The sequence below is a fragment of the Phaseolus vulgaris genome, chromosome 2 (genome assembly GCF_051622355.1).
Source record: "Phaseolus vulgaris cultivar YP4 chromosome 2, ASM5162235v1, whole genome shotgun sequence".
NCBI classification, from domain to species: domain Eukaryota; kingdom Viridiplantae; phylum Streptophyta; class Magnoliopsida; order Fabales; family Fabaceae; genus Phaseolus; species Phaseolus vulgaris.
In genome coordinates, this window is record NC_143499.1 from 8,032,028 (window position 1) to 8,047,576 (window position 15,549).

Genomic DNA, 15,549 nt, shown 5'->3' on the forward strand with positions numbered 1-15,549 from the left:
ATAATAAATATATTCGACTCACAATAAGTTTTGACGGGAGGAACAAAAGATGAAAATAATTTTACAATTAGTTGTAGAACTAGACTTAGCCTACCTACCACTCAATCCATTCAGATTTACCTATCAACTCACCTTCAAAAAATTCATCTAATTGTAAAAATACGTTTAAATTAAAATTTTAGTTTTTTAATTTATTATGTATTTTTGTGAAAATTTGGAATTGATAAAAAAAATTGAAACCGGAAAACTTAATATTTGAAGATTGAGTCTGTTTAACTTTTCAATTCTTTAATTCGTTATATGTAAAAAAAATAAAATTATGGAGTTTTAATTTACATGTATTATTTTTACTAAATATATTAAATAATTGCTTTTAAAATATAGGTAGATCGATACTTATAAAGTTAACGTAGAAGAGAAATAAAGTTAACTCAAAACAAGCTATTTATTAGTAATTAATCTTTGAATAATATATATTTACATTATTAAGTTTGGATAATTTGTTTTACAAAATATTATAAGAAAAAAATATGTTAGTTTTTCAGAGATTAAGAAATGAATAATTTACATATGATATCATCTTACAAATAATTGGATATAAATGATTAAAAAAAGTGATTTCACGTTGTGAGAAGACTTGGAGTTTGTGTGTTTTTGGCGGAGGATTAGAAGAAAACGAATATTACACAGAAAGATTCCAAAATTAAAATATGTATTGGCATGTTACGTTACTAAAAACATGGCTGGTTATCTCGCGTGTTAAAGCAAAAACTCGTGAGTTGATTCGTTCTCAGTTACTGTGTACTGGTCTAGCTAGCAAACATTTAAAACCTGTTCTTTCTTCTGCCTCTGTTTCCTTGTCCACATTCGATCTTCTGCAAGCGCTCTCTCTCTCTCTCTCTCACACTCATAAAACCCTTGCTTCCTGCTACTTCCAACTCCACCACCAACTTTTCATAAAAATGGGTTGCAATGCAGCTTTTCTGAGATGGTCTACGATGATCTTCGTATTGGGGCTGGGGCTGTGCCGGTTGCCGTCCACCAAAGCGACGTCGTTTAGGAATGCCTACGCGACGATGATGTACGTCGGCACTCCCAGGGACTACGAGTTCTACGTCGCCGTTCGCGTCCTTCTGAAATCCCTTTCCAAACTTAACGTCCAAGCCGATCTCGTCGTCATTGCCTCCGTCGACGTCCCTCTCCGATGGATTCGAGCTTTGTCAGTCGCTTTCCTCTTTCCCTTTTTTAATTCTCAATAATAATATTCTTATATTTTCCATTTAATTATTTTTTTGCGGCGTAGATTACAATGCCTTTGCTTCGATTATGTTTATGTCACATTAATCTCCCTCTTTCCTATGTTTCCTTCCCATGAAGCTAAAGCCTGCTCAAATTTAGTCACCTTATTTGGGGGTTTTGGGAATATGCTTTAGCATAATCAAATTAATTTATTATTATTATTATCATTATTATCAATCCATAAATGGCCCACCACCTAGTGAAGCTTTAATAGAAGCCCTGTTCTGGTCCCAGCAAAGCCACCCTAGTTGAAACCAAGTTTACCCCTTTGGAAAAACTCTTTAATTTATTAACGTAAATAAGGATTATTTAATTCAGAAAATAGTATATATATTGATAATATAATATATATATATATATATATACTTGTGAATTTTATAATAATTATTTAAGATATCATCATTTGAGTTAGCTGGCATAAAACATACTTTTACATTTTATATTATAAGAGAGAGTATTTAATTTAAGTTTGGGCATTTTTTTTGCGTACTGTTTCTAGCCGGTTTTGTTCCACCAAACAGTTACTGCTGTTATTATTGGTGGAAACATTACTATATTTTTTTTTCAGTTATCAAAATAAAATAACAGTGGAAGAAAGTGGAAAATGGTAAAAAATATAACGTGTAAAAAAAAAAGAAAAAAAAGTTGAATCTGTCTCATGTTTTAGTATAGGTTATTGACCACTTGACATGCCTACCAGTAAACGACCAGTCCCTCCACTTAAATATAGTTTGATCGCGTCAAGGGACAGTGGTGGGGGTTATGCAGGTGCTGTCTCGTTTCATAACTTTAGGTTCAACTAACTTCTTCTTCATGTTAAATCTTGTCAACAATATTGTTCCTAAATTATTCATTTATCGCGGTTATCCCGTCTGGATGTTTATTTCTCAAATTCCCTTTTAACTTATGCCTTTTCCCTTCAGCTTCCAATCAACAACATATTCGTCTGTTGTCTGTAATATACATAAATATGTCCAGACATGCTTTATATAGATTTCTAATGTGTTACATAATTATTAAGAAACTTACTTTTAATTTTGTTTCAATAAAAGATTTTTTTTTAAGGAATTCATAATTATATATATAATTTAAATTTAATTATTAAACATGATATTGAATGTTGTAATAGATGAAATAATATTTTTTATCCTTAGAATTGCATTGCTTGAATAAAGATATTTCTTAAGAAGTGTTAGATGAGACCTTTTCAATGGAAAAATTGCTTCAGTTATGCAAAGCAATTCTAGTTAGAGATACTCTAGTTTTTTCCCTCGGGAAGCAACGTCTCTTTGAATTATCTTCTAATAATTTTTTTTTGTAATTATTCAATTAAAATGAATAATAGTAATTTGCAACTACTTCATCATCTTATAACAGGCTCTGGTCCACCTTCTTTCGAAAAGTAGCCGTAGTTTTTGAATTTGGAACTTGAAAACAGTGGTTGTGTTGAGTCCCAGCTTAATTAGGTAAAACAGAGTTTGATGGGTTGAAGGAGGCAGTGAAATTGATGAGAGTAGGGCACATAGGTTTCCAAGTTTTGTTAGTGGGTGGGTACTGTTATGCATTTATTGGGTGGGGGAAATTAATAGGCAGCATGGGTTTTATTTATCAGTGAAGAGGAAGATGGTGCAAAAGTGGTTAGGGTGGAAAACATGGAGAATCCGTACAAGCATCAAGATAATTTTGACAAGAGATTTAAATTATCATTGAACAAACTGTATGCATGGAGCTTAGTGGACTATGACAGGGTTGTCATGCTGGACGCTGACAATCTCTTCCTTCAAAACACAGATGAGTTATTTCAATGTGGACAATTCTGTGCGGTCTTCATCAATCCTTGCGTCTTCCACACTGGCCTCTTCGTCTTGCAGGTAAACATTCCTCTTCTCTTTTCAGTTTTAACTTTCCTTTTCTAGGTTGGATTTTTTTTAATAATTGTTACTCGATTCTGTAAAATTGAGTTAGAATATTGAAGAACAATTTTCCATTGTAGTTGAAAATTTATATACTGACAATAAGAAGAAATAAAATTCCTTGGCCATCATAATTGAGCTCTGTGATAACTCATGGGTTCTAATATTTGATAATGGCAGCCGTCAACGGTGGTGTTGAAGGACATGGTTCATGAATTACAGAATGGGAGAGAAAACCCAGATGGTGCAGACCAGGGTTTTATAGCTAGCTACTTCCCGGAGTTGCTTGATAAGCCAATGTTTCATCCACCTCCAAATGGCACCAAGCTTCGTGGAACATATAGGCTTCCTTTAGGTTATCAGATGGACGCTTCATACTACTGTAAGTTAATCTTTCGGTATATATTTTGAACTAAACTTTTGAACGGCTTAGTGAAATCTATGTTTATTTTAATTCAGATCTTAAACTTCGATGGAGCGTGCCCTGTGGACCAAACAGTGTGATCACATTCCCAGGGGCACCGTGGTTGAAGCCATGGTATTGGTGGTCCTGGCCTGTCCTGCCATTAGGGCTCCAGTGGCATGAACAGCGTCGTCAAACTTTGGGGTAATCACTTTTAGTGCCCTCTGATTTCATTGAGTTTCTGATACAAAGTAGTCATTAAGGGATCTGTAATTGAAAAACAGGATTTTAGTAGCCTATTAATTTCTAATTTCTAATCATACCTTTTGTTTCTTGAGATAGATGTAGATGTTTATTTTCATGCAGTATGAAAGGTATTTCAAAATTTGAGGTATCATTGGTGTAGGTATGGTGCTGAGATGGCTGTGATACTAATCCAATCTGCAATATATCTGGGAGTAATAGCAATGACGCGTTTGGCAAGGCCAAGCTTCTCAAAGTTATGTTACAGGCGCTCTGATAAGAGCATCAACCTTGTCCATAACGGCCTCAAAATAGTAGCTTTGTGGTGCATCCTTGCTGCTTACGTAACACCATTCTTTATCATTCCTCACACGGTTCACCCTCTTCTGGGCTGGTTCCTTTATTTGCTTGGTGCTTTTGCACTATGCTCAATTGCAATAAATGTCTTTCTGCTACCAACATTACCAGTTTTGGTACCGTGGTTTGGAATTGTAGGGACCCTTATGGTCATGGCATTTCCTTGGTATCCTGATGGGGTAGTGAGAGCTCTGATCGTTTTTGTTTATGCCTTCTGTTCTGCACCGTTTTTGTGGGCATCTATGGTGAGGACAGTGGCAAGTCTTCAGTCATCTCTAGAAAGAGAAGCTTTTCTGCCTGCAAGATTGGTAGAATCATCGCCAAATTCATGGTTTAACAAGTTATATTGAGTTGTCCAGTTGGACACAATACAATGCTGGGACGAAGAAGCACGTTCTTGGCAAGATCAGCAAAAACTGAAGGGAGCACGATACATTAGTAGAAGATGTGACGGGCTAATTTATTAGAGTTAAAATCATCAGTTAAATGAATGAGTTCAAGATTCACCTCTAGATGGGTAAATCTTTAATCATGTATATTGGTTGATATATATTTGTGTAATATGAAAAAAAAGAGTATAATTGCTATATTCTCATAAAATTTTCAAACTAAATAATGTAATTTCTTTTAATTTATGTTATCAATTTTCAAATTAAGCTCGTAATTAATAATATAGTATTATAGCATAATACACAATTCACTTTGTTGCTAAAATGATATTGTTTTAATTTAAATAGAAATTGTACAATATTGTTTGGGTCAGTTTAAATTGTTTTAATGTTAGTGTTAAAAATTTCATATCGATTTAGAAATAGGGATATTTCATAATGGGTGCAAATTTCATTTTATAAGCGGTTTTTATAAATTTGAGTTAAACTCAAAGTTCAACTTTTAAGATAGTATTAAAATTATTTAAAGTCTATCCTACGATAGTTTATTAAGTCTATTGTATTACTTCATTCACTCATTATGAGATCACTATCGTATCATTTGTCCTGTCTAAGTCGAAAGGTTGAAAAACCAATAATAAGAATGAAAATTAAATATAAATGAATAAATAATTAAATAGTGAAATATTGTAGCAAAGCCTAATAAATAGTCCAAAACATGAGTAGTGTGTTTGATAAATATTAGGCACAAAGAGTAAAAGCCCAATAAGACTTAAGACCCAGTAAGAAAATATTATAAATAAGTGACCAACTCAAAAGGTAAGTAGAGTTAATTTTATCTAATAATTAACTGAAATTGATTCTAACTTTATTATTGGAGTCTCTTACAAGTACACACACCTACTCGAAAGTTGATACCGAGATGAAAAACCGATAGTTTCAGTTAATCAAATCCAACGAGTTAGAGTCCACAAATTATACCAAAACTCAAACTCAAATCAAATGAATAATAAAGCCGAAAGACGAACCCAAGATAGAAGTCCATCTATGTGCACAACTTCTATTCCAACAATATTCATACTCACGTCTTCTTCAAAGATATATTTGGGGAAACTGATATCATAAATATGTTTTGGAAAATGAAATCATTTTTTTATAAATTGAAATTATTTATGAATAAATTCATTTATAACTTTTTACATATTATTTAAATTTTTATCTAAATTAATTTTAGTTTATAAACATATGTAAAACAAACCTTTAACCTCTTCGTATAGATATGTATAATGCAAAAAAAATAGAGACCACAACTTACTCGTTTTCAATATGATATGATGTTACCAAAACCCATGTAAAGAAATGCACTGGCTGATCTTATCTGTATACTCTTACGAGAAAGGGATCTTGCTCTCTAAAGATAAAAGAGTGGTATTTTTTACAAGTTAAGTTTCACCAAATTGTTAACGAAGAGAAGAGAAGACTCGGTTACAAAAGATTTTTAGACTAAAATATTAAAAACACAATTAGATAAAAAAAATTAACTATTTAATATTTATTATTCAATCAATTATAATTAATTAATATTAATATATATATATATATTAATTGAATATATTTAATTTTAAGATATTTACAAATATATGCATTATTAAATTTTATATATAAGCCATTTGTTCTAGATAACAAATGCAAATCACTCGAGTGATTACTCTGTAGAACTAAGCAGAAGACCACCGCGGTTCTCTCCTTACGTTGTGTTTGCTTCAACAGTTTTTTTTCACATTTATGTACATGGGCAAATGCCAACAAATTTATCAAAATGGTTCAGTTTTTTTTTACATTTATGTAAATGGGCATATGCCAATAAAAAATGTGAAAGTTGTCAATGATGGAATGAACATTAATTAAATTTATTAATTCTTGTATTTTTATTTTTTAATTAAAGTTTTTAACTGAATTGACAACTTCAGTTTAAATAAAATTGGATATGAGATTGACAATTTCTCTCTCAATTAAAGTTGTCAATTCCGTTGTCAAGTTCAGTTAATTTTTTTTTTTAAAAGAAATGACAATTAATATTTTTAAAAGTAAAAATATATAGTTAAAAAATTTATTTTAATTATAATATCAAATTTTAATTTTTGTTTTATTTAAAAAAATGATATATAAAGTTGAAGAATTAAAATTACTTTTTTTTACAATAATTTTAAATAAATTGGGTTAAAAATGAGTTGTGTGATAAATTAAAAATATTTACTATTTTTTAAATATTGTTAAGTTAAAAATACACTTATAAAAATGTGATATGATTTATGTATGAATTTTTAGATTATATAATATATGAAAGTATAAATTATATAATATGTAAAAAGTAATAATATACATGTATTTATGTAAAATAAATATATTAAAAATAAATGAAAATATTGAATAGAAGTCATTAAAAGAAGATGATATTAAAATATTTGATGAGAACAACATTACAAATGATGATTCTAGTGTCTAAATGGACAATTTTTTCTATTATGACCTTCATTGTGACAGTAATAACATTTGGCTTGTTTTGACTTCCACATGTCCATCTGCATTTTAAAAGAAATAAAATTACCTTATACATACACATATATGATAAGCAAGAATATATTACCTTGACGATTTTGTTTGAACTTTACACTAGAAGGAGAAAATAATGTGTACAAACTTTCTCCTCGATTTTTTTACTTGGATACAGGAATTAAGACAAGAAAAAGTGTAGAACAAAGGATGAATGCATTTGTGTACAAGACTCCATTGTTGTTCCATTATATAGCAAATGTTGTGTCTGAATTAAATATAATTTTAACATAATCATTAAAATTTGTATTGAGAAGTCAAATCCTCAGCAATCTCTGTGACATTTGTGTATTTAAAACCATAACGCGTGTATAGAAAACCATCATGCCACGCTACACTTTGTTTCATTTATTTTTTTCCAATTTCATAACAAAGAAGTTGTCTTCACACCATTGACAACTTGGGAAAAAGTTGCATTCACCATTGACAACTTTTATTCAAAGTTTCCTTCATGGTTGACAACTTTGCATAGGCACAAAATGAAAAAGTTTCTCACACTATTGACAATTTCAATTGCAAGTGCAGCAGCAGCTTGATTTTCTCACAAGCAATGACAATTTAGAATCACACTCAGACGTTAATGACAATTAACATTTCAAGTCTATCCCTAGCACTCAAATATGCTAAGTATTGATGTTTAGGTCAAAACCCTAAAAATACCTCTCGGTCAGATTTAAGATTCTCAATTTGTCACGGAAAGTTAAAAGTAAAACAACAATACCAATAATCAATCAAGAACTGAATATTAATATATAAGATATCACCTCAATACATAAGAGTTTGAACAGATTACTCCCAATCCCAAATGGTAGAATTAGCCACGCATGTCGGGTCTTCTTCTCAAGTTGAATCGTTTCAACAACAATCTTTTCGTCCGCCAAGTGTTCAACCGATCCAGTTGTTCAGATGATTATGTGTAAAAAAAAACTACTGAGATAATCGCTTATCCATGTCTCTTAATAGATTATGTGATTGTGAGTTGTATTTCACCTTCCTAACTTATTTTTATTTTATTGTTTGTGCTTTTTTTGTTGTGTTATTATTATAACAAATTATTTCACAATTAATATTATTATTTAATTCAATATAAATTATGATCATAATTATATTTTATAAAATAATGAATATTATATTTATTTATATGAATTTTACAATTTAAATTTTTTACATACATTCATAATTGTCCACTTAAATTTTTTTACAAATATGAAAAATTGGAACTTGTTTTTTAATACAAACACAATTATCATTTTAATAAATTTTTATTTTCTTACAAATTGACATAATTCCAACACAGTTTAAAAAATAATGTTTTAATTAAAAAAAAATCTGCAAATAAATAAATTATATTTTAAAATTATGTTTATATGAATATGATTTTGTGTATTATTTTTATGACAATTTTTCATGTTCCGACAATGTTAATTAACTCATCATTATTTTGAAAATATTAATTCAACGTTACAATAATTGACAAAATTTTGGTTAACTCAAATATAGTAAAAAATGTCTCATGTTTGATTATTTATAAATGTTTAGTTACAAAGATAAATTTATAAACTCACATTTAACACCTTTAAAAAAATTAAAATTTTTCTCATAACTATCACATTTAATCACAAACTTCACTCAACTTCCATTACACATCCATTCTAACATATCACAATCCAAATACACTAACTTTTTTCACACTTTTCTTTCAAATCTCCATATATTCACTCTCTCAAATTCCCACGCATCTTCTTAACAAACACAACATTAATCTGCGTTTGCATCCAAAGATAAATTTGTGAAAACAAGGAATAACAAAGATTTCAAAAATCAATAAATAAAAATAAAAAATGAGGCACCGAAATTCGTGTACTCTTTCTTCGAAATGAAGCGAGGGAGAAATATTATATTTTAATATATTATATGGTTGATCATATATATGTTTACATTTTTATATTAAATATATTTTTTATTTTTTATTATTAATTCATTAATATTTATATTTATATTATAATAAAATAAATATAATTAATCATATAATATAATATAAATAATGATTATTATTTTTAATTAAAAATATTAATAATAAATTTAAAAATTATAAATAATGAAAAGTACAATTTTAATCACACCTATCATATAGTACTCATAAATTTTGATAAACCTTCCTTCCTTTTTCATTCTATTTACCTTAATTCAAACAACATCTTTTTTAAAAAAATTGGAGAAAGCATTGTGTTCTTGCCGGTGGCTCGAGCTTCTTTGTGTGTATCTTCTTACGGTGGAACGCTCTTCCTCGATCTCAATTCTCCTATGTGATGTTACCTGCAATCACAGAGACAAATGGCGCGCTCGTGGCCATTTGCACTCCGACGCTCAAGTCAGTACTGGTGGCAGAAAACACCGTGCTCCTCCGTAGCGGAACAAGACTAGATCTGTGTTCTTGGAGGTGCGTAACTGAATGTGTAACCGAATTCTCTCAAGTGCTCAAGTGCCTAAAGTTTACCAAATGACTGAATATTTGAAAAACGTACCTTGTGTTGTTTCTCACTTAACCTTATATACCTTTGCTAGTGTTAATGCCACGTGGCAGCTCTGACTTGTGCTTTGACTTGAGCTTACTCACGAGCGCACCTCATAGCGTTGTATCTCATACTTAGAGAAATCTCAGCGTGTGAGGTTGCTCTTGCGGAGTGCTAGCGCGCCCAGGGGTGACTATGTGGGGCCAACCGACGCACCCGTACCTGAGTCACTTTCCTTGGGAGTCCCCTGAAACGCCCACGTACCCTGCATGTAGATGCACCTCTGGGGCGTGGCCTCTCAAAGGTCATATCTGGTCCAAAGGGCATTAACGGTGGTGCATTCTGCCGCATCCCTACACCTCATGTGTGGATACGTTGTGGACTGGGGCTCTTTCTGCTTGTACTGAAGATGTGGTTTTAAATCCACCTTTTTTGGCTATGTTCTTTATCTAACATAGCGCGTCGCCTCCTCCTATGTCGCCACCCCCTCCACGGTCTTTCCTACCTGTGGGTATCAGGAGGTGGCGCCATCCAAGCCAAAACACGCTCTTGCGGCAATCTGGTCACCCCCTTGAAGTGGGGCGACGCCTCCTTCCTGGCGACGCTTCAACCAAGCGACGCCCCATCCTAGCGACGCTTCAACCAAGCGTCGCCCTATCTTGGCGACGCTTCAACCAGGCGACGCCCCATCCTAGCGACGCTTCAACCAAGCGTCGCCCTATCTTGGCGACGCTTCAACCAGGCGACGCCCCATCCTGATGACGCCTTAACTAGGCGAGACCCAAAACGGTCAACACGTTGACTTCCTCTTGGAGTCCCGGATGGATCCTACCAAGAGTTGACTTTGGTCAACGCCCGATGATGGTCGGTACACATTGTAACTTTAAAAATTATTTTTTTTTATACTCCATCAACCACATAATAATCTATTTTAAGAATAATATGGTTATTAAAAGAATAAAACTTTATGTTTATAAAAGATAAATAAAAAATATAAAGTAGCAGTAAAATTTTATTCTCAAAATATGATATCCATGTTATTTTTACGCATCATTACGAACCACTTTTTTCAAGTTTGGGAAAATATTGTCTCATTCCCCTCACTCTCGTGTTGTGTTGTGAGTGACGTAATTGGAACAGAAGAGTGGGTTGGGGCCCCAACGTTCAAAAATGTGGTGGGCTCTGGTGGGGCCCGCTTGTCTGCGACTAGAACGAGCCAAAGTGCAAAAAATATTATTTAATCCATGCCTGGACCATCCTCTGTTATCATAACATTTCGTATCATCCCCATCAAAATCAAAATGACCGTTTGATATACATGGTGGTGAACCAGTGACACGGACACAAAAGATAAGACACACTCTATTCAGAAAATTAGTACTTGAAATGGACAAATGGATCCTATGAATGGAACCTACCATAAAAAATAGGATTATGTGCATTTTATGACATACTATTCGTAATCAATGAACGGAATAAATAAAATTAACTTTTGCAATCAATTGTATCGTCAGTGCATGCAACTACAACATCCCACCATTGACTTTTTCAAACTTTAATGGTAATGAAACACTAATTGAGTGAGTATTAAAAGAAGAAAGGAATAACATCATAAAAAGGGAATGCTAATTTCAATCAAAACAGTAACCACTTCAATACTCCATATCTCTATCAATGCACTTCATTACTATTAATCATGACCAATTATTGAACACAAGAGACATGCTACAACCTAGGTGGTATCTTACTTAGAGATACTAAGACAAAAGGATGAGGACTAAGTAGTTTTAGAGCACGAAATTGTCTGCATTACCGCAATGTCTACCAATCAAATTTCCAAAACCATGTACTCCCACTAAAAATGACCGTTGGAAACACAATGCTCTTCTCCTTCTCTTTCTCAAAAACATATATAATATACATAAAAAAAAAAACCTGTAACCCCAAGCACAACACACCCAAATAACCTCTCTAACTATAAAATATAACAGGTGCCTCTCTCTCTTTTTTCTTGCGTTTTGCTTCCAAATTGCGCAGTGCAACAATATCTGAAGACTTCCCATACAAATATAAAAACACTTGTCTCCGCTGTTTCTTCAACATTCTGTTTCTCTTCGCCTTCGATGCCACAGTCTACCATCTAATGGCTTCCCTTTTAGTAGTGCTCCTGGTCTTCTTCACCTGTATATTCCATGCAACAACAGTGACGTCTACAACATACCACGACCGTACCTTCAAGACATTCTCTTCCGCCAACGCCTCCAACAACCACCAGTGGGTCGGACCCATCGGTCACCGTAAAATCACGGTTGACATTAACGGCGGTGGCCACTACCGGTCCGTTCAAGACGCCGTCAATGCCGTCCCCGACAACAACCGAAGGAATATCCTCATTCAAATCAACGCCGGATGCTACAAGTATATATATATATATATATTAAACAGATTTCATTCATTATTATAAGTAATTATAGAGTAATGATAATTAGTACGTTTTATTTGATTTTGTTTTGTTTTGGTTATGGTGCAGAGAAAAGGTGGTGGTGCCCGTGACGAAGCCGTACATAACGTTTGAGGGCGCGGGTAAAGAAGTTACGGTGATAGAATGGCATGATCGAGCAAGTGACCCCGGTCCCAGTGGACAGCAACTGCGTACTTACAGAACCGCTTCCGTTACTGTTTTTGCCCCCTATTTTTCTGCCAGAAACATAAGCTTCAAGGTAACTTTACTGCAACTTTTTACTCTAATGGAAAAAGAGAGAAAATATAAAAGCTTTTGATGATGCGTGCAGAACACGGCGCCTGCGCCAATGCCGGGGATGCAGGGATGGCAAGCGGTGGCGTTTCGCATATCCGGCGACAAGGCATACTTCTCCGGCTGCGGCTTCTACGGCGCACAGGACACACTTTGTGACGATGCTGGCCGACATTACTTCAAGGAATGCTACATTGAAGGATCCATCGATTTCATCTTTGGCAATGGCAGGTCCATGTACAAGGTACTCTATTCATCATTACCCCTATCAATTTTTGTTTTATATTTAGGCTTTATTTTCTCTGCAGAAAGAGAATATAAACAAAGAGAAAATACAAAACAGTGAAGATAAAAGTAACATACATAAAGTGAACTTTTATTAAAAGTAACATTCAATGTTTTTTTTTTCAAATAAAGATTATCCATGGGCACTGGTTAAGAAACCGAGTACACTTTTTTCTCAATGCAATTTCAAGAATGATTTTTAACTAATATTTGTTAGGAAGGTTTCTATAATGTTGTTGATTATTGACATGGAAAAGAATACTGATATTCTGTTGTAAAGTTGATTATATATTTTTCTATGGGTGGCTAGAAAAAGGAAACAAGCTTTTGTGTCCATTAAACCTTTGTGACAGCAAACTTAGGATTGAGTTGGAGAGATCCAAAAAGTGGAGATTGGATTGGACCACACCACACCATCATGTGATATGTATTAAAGTATTTATACATTATATTAAGGTATTTGTGAAAGTGAACAAAAGTAAGAGGGTATTGGGTTGATATGGTTGATCTATCAGGATTGCTGGCTACACTCAATAGCAACGAGGTTTGGGTCGATAGCAGCCCACGACAGGAAGCAGAAGGAGGAGAAGACAGGGTTTGCATTCGTAGGATGCAGGGTGACAGGTACAGGTCCACTGTACGTGGGACGAGCAATGGGACAGTACTCTAGAATCGTCTACTCCTACACATATTTCGATGACATTGTTGCACATGGTGGTTGGGATGATTGGGACCATGCCAACAATAAGAACAAGTAACTCTTCTAATCTCATCAACTGTTTTAGAGATACATAGAGAGGTAGCAGAATGTTCCTTCCATGGAGTTATTTATTTCAGCTTAGTGGAATCTTATTCTGAGAAGCTATCCATGTGATAGATGCAGAAAAACAATATACACTAAATGCTGTGGTTTTCAAAGTATAAAATTTTTCTGTTACAACATAAACCAATTCTTCATGATGGACTTTCCAATTTCAAGGATGAAAATGCATCATGGAATTTGCTTATGCAGGAACAAAACCCATATATCTGTTGAGAGACTAAATTCCTGAAACAAAACATTGCTTTGGTGAACATATCTCACAATGTTACTTTGTGAAGTTATTTTTTGGTAGAAGAACAATAAAACATGATGGTATCTCTTTTGTGACGGTGACTGGATTTTACAATTATAGGACTGTGTTCTTCGGAGTGTACAAGTGTTGGGGAGCAGGAGCAGAGGCTGTGCGTGGGGTCTCACTGGCACGAGACTTGGATTTTGAGACGGCTCATCCATTTATCAGAAAGAGTTTCGTCAATGGCAGACACTGGATCGCACCATCTGATGCTTAATCATCACATCACTTTTTTACGGCTTACATTAAAATTTACTTTTCACATTCATTCATTCATTTGTTTTTCTCAATAAAGAAATTCATTTATTCCCTTTTGGTTCAGTCCTTAATAACTCAAGAAATTTACTGAACAAAACACGTGCCATATTATACTTTAACTCCTAACAAAAAAAATGCATTTTTTAAAGAGAAAATACATTCACATAATAGACAGCTTGAGCACACTAAATTAATTAAAAATAAAACTTACTCTAAAAAAAGTATAGTTTTTTTTCGATTAGAATTCAATTCTACCTAACAATATGCACAATTAAAATGTTTAAGATTACTTGACATAAATTAATCAAAACTCCAATTATGATCAAAGAACAATATAAAATATCACATATCAAACTACATCTTGCATATAAGCTTTCCTTTTTAGTCTATATACTCCAAAGTTAATTACTTTAGTCCTTATACATATTATTTTAATTTGTTTAGTTTTTATACGTATTTAATTGTAACGTTCCTCGTTTGAGTAAATTTCTGCATAAATATTTCTAAAAAAATTAAAATAATGAAAATTAAATAAATTTATTTTATCTATAAGTTAAAATTAACTTATATATAAATTTAAAAGATATAGTTTTTTAAAAATGTATTAAAGAACTTTATAAATTCATTTTATATAAACTAATTTTAATTTATCAATATTTTTTTTTATCTAAAAATTACTTGTAAAAAGGTTTAATCAAATAAACTCTATTTTTTTATTCTCTAAATTCATGGGAATGATACGTATAATATATTATTCTTAAATGTATAAAACTTAAAAGGTAAAATTTGTAATTTAAGGGAATTTAAGCTAGTGGTAGTAGCATATATATAGGATGCAATTTAAATCCAATCTAAATCTAAATAATTAAACTTGAATTAAATCTAAATTCATATTTTAAATAGATTACATTAGATTATTTTAATCCAAATCTAAATAATTAGATTGGATTTTAAATTAAAAATTAAATTAAAAAAAATAATTTGGATATTTATAAATTAGTTTCGTATCAATTTTAAAATTAATTACTACAAAATAATTTTAAAATATTATATTTTTTTATAAGAAAAACTTTTCAAAAGAAAATTTGTTGGAGTTTTATTTCATAAAATGTGGAAATAATCAATAATTTAAAAATAAATTAGTTTTTTTTTTATATCTTTTACATGCTTTTTATAAAGCTAGGTACACTGTTTTGGTATGCATCATGAACCTGAATGCATGTGTCACTTCCTAATAAGAATGAGTAAATGATATATTTATTAAGAGTTTAGTGGTGTTGAAAAGATTATGTAAAACCAATCTGAATGTAATCCAATACTTTATTTGGTCGGAAAAAAAAGAAAGAGAATAATTAGATTGAAATTAAATTCAAATTCATATTTTTTTAAGAGTTAATTTGAGAATT

The 15,549-nt window shown here is 32.1% G+C and overlaps 2 protein-coding genes across 3 annotated transcripts; both read left to right on the forward strand.

Annotated features, from left to right (window-relative positions):
• Nucleotides 1-787: 787 nt before the first annotated feature.
• On the forward strand, nt 788-4,871 carry PGSIP7 (Nucleotide-diphospho-sugar transferases superfamily protein). 2 transcript variants are annotated; one of them, XM_068611882.2, is made up of 5 exons: nt 788-1,219; nt 2,912-3,170; nt 3,393-3,594; nt 3,672-3,819; nt 4,022-4,871. In XM_068611882.2, exons 1-5 carry the CDS (start codon nt 963-965, stop codon nt 4,563-4,565), a joined length of 1,410 nt encoding a protein of 469 aa, XP_068467983.1. In that variant the 5' UTR covers nt 788-962; the 3' UTR covers nt 4,566-4,871. The 2 variants fall into 2 exon arrangements, with proteins under 2 accessions (XP_068467983.1, XP_090154329.1); XM_090298203.1 differs by having other exon boundaries at nt 857-1,219; nt 3,091-3,170.
• Nucleotides 4,872-11,669: 6,798 nt separating this feature from the next.
• On the forward strand, nt 11,670-14,195 carry LOC137810545 (putative pectinesterase 68). The gene is made up of 5 exons (XM_068611883.1): nt 11,670-12,148; nt 12,261-12,450; nt 12,523-12,729; nt 13,286-13,524; nt 13,946-14,195. Exons 1-5 carry the CDS (start codon nt 11,874-11,876, stop codon nt 14,100-14,102), a joined length of 1,068 nt encoding a protein of 355 aa, XP_068467984.1. The 5' UTR covers nt 11,670-11,873; the 3' UTR covers nt 14,103-14,195.
• The last annotated feature ends 1,354 nt before the right edge of the window (nt 14,196-15,549 follow it).

Excerpts from the sequence above, each read along its gene's own strand:
- PGSIP7 (XM_068611882.2), top strand. The coding sequence starts at position 963 with ATGGGTTGCAATGCAGCTTTTCTGAGATGGTCTACGATGATCTTCGTA. Across the intron at positions 3,171-3,392 it reads CTGGCCTCTTCGTCTTGCAG|CCGTCAACGGTGGTGTTGAA; the intron begins GTAAACATTCCT and ends TGATAATGGCAG. Across the intron at positions 3,820-4,021 it reads CAGCGTCGTCAAACTTTGGG|GTATGGTGCTGAGATGGCTG; the intron begins GTAATCACTTTT and ends TCATTGGTGTAG.
- LOC137810545 (XM_068611883.1), top strand. The coding sequence starts at position 11,874 with ATGGCTTCCCTTTTAGTAGTGCTCCTGGTCTTCTTCACCTGTATATTC. Across the intron at positions 12,451-12,522 it reads CCAGAAACATAAGCTTCAAG|AACACGGCGCCTGCGCCAAT; the intron begins GTAACTTTACTG and ends TGATGCGTGCAG. Across the intron at positions 12,730-13,285 it reads ATGGCAGGTCCATGTACAAG|GATTGCTGGCTACACTCAAT; the intron begins GTACTCTATTCA and ends TTGATCTATCAG.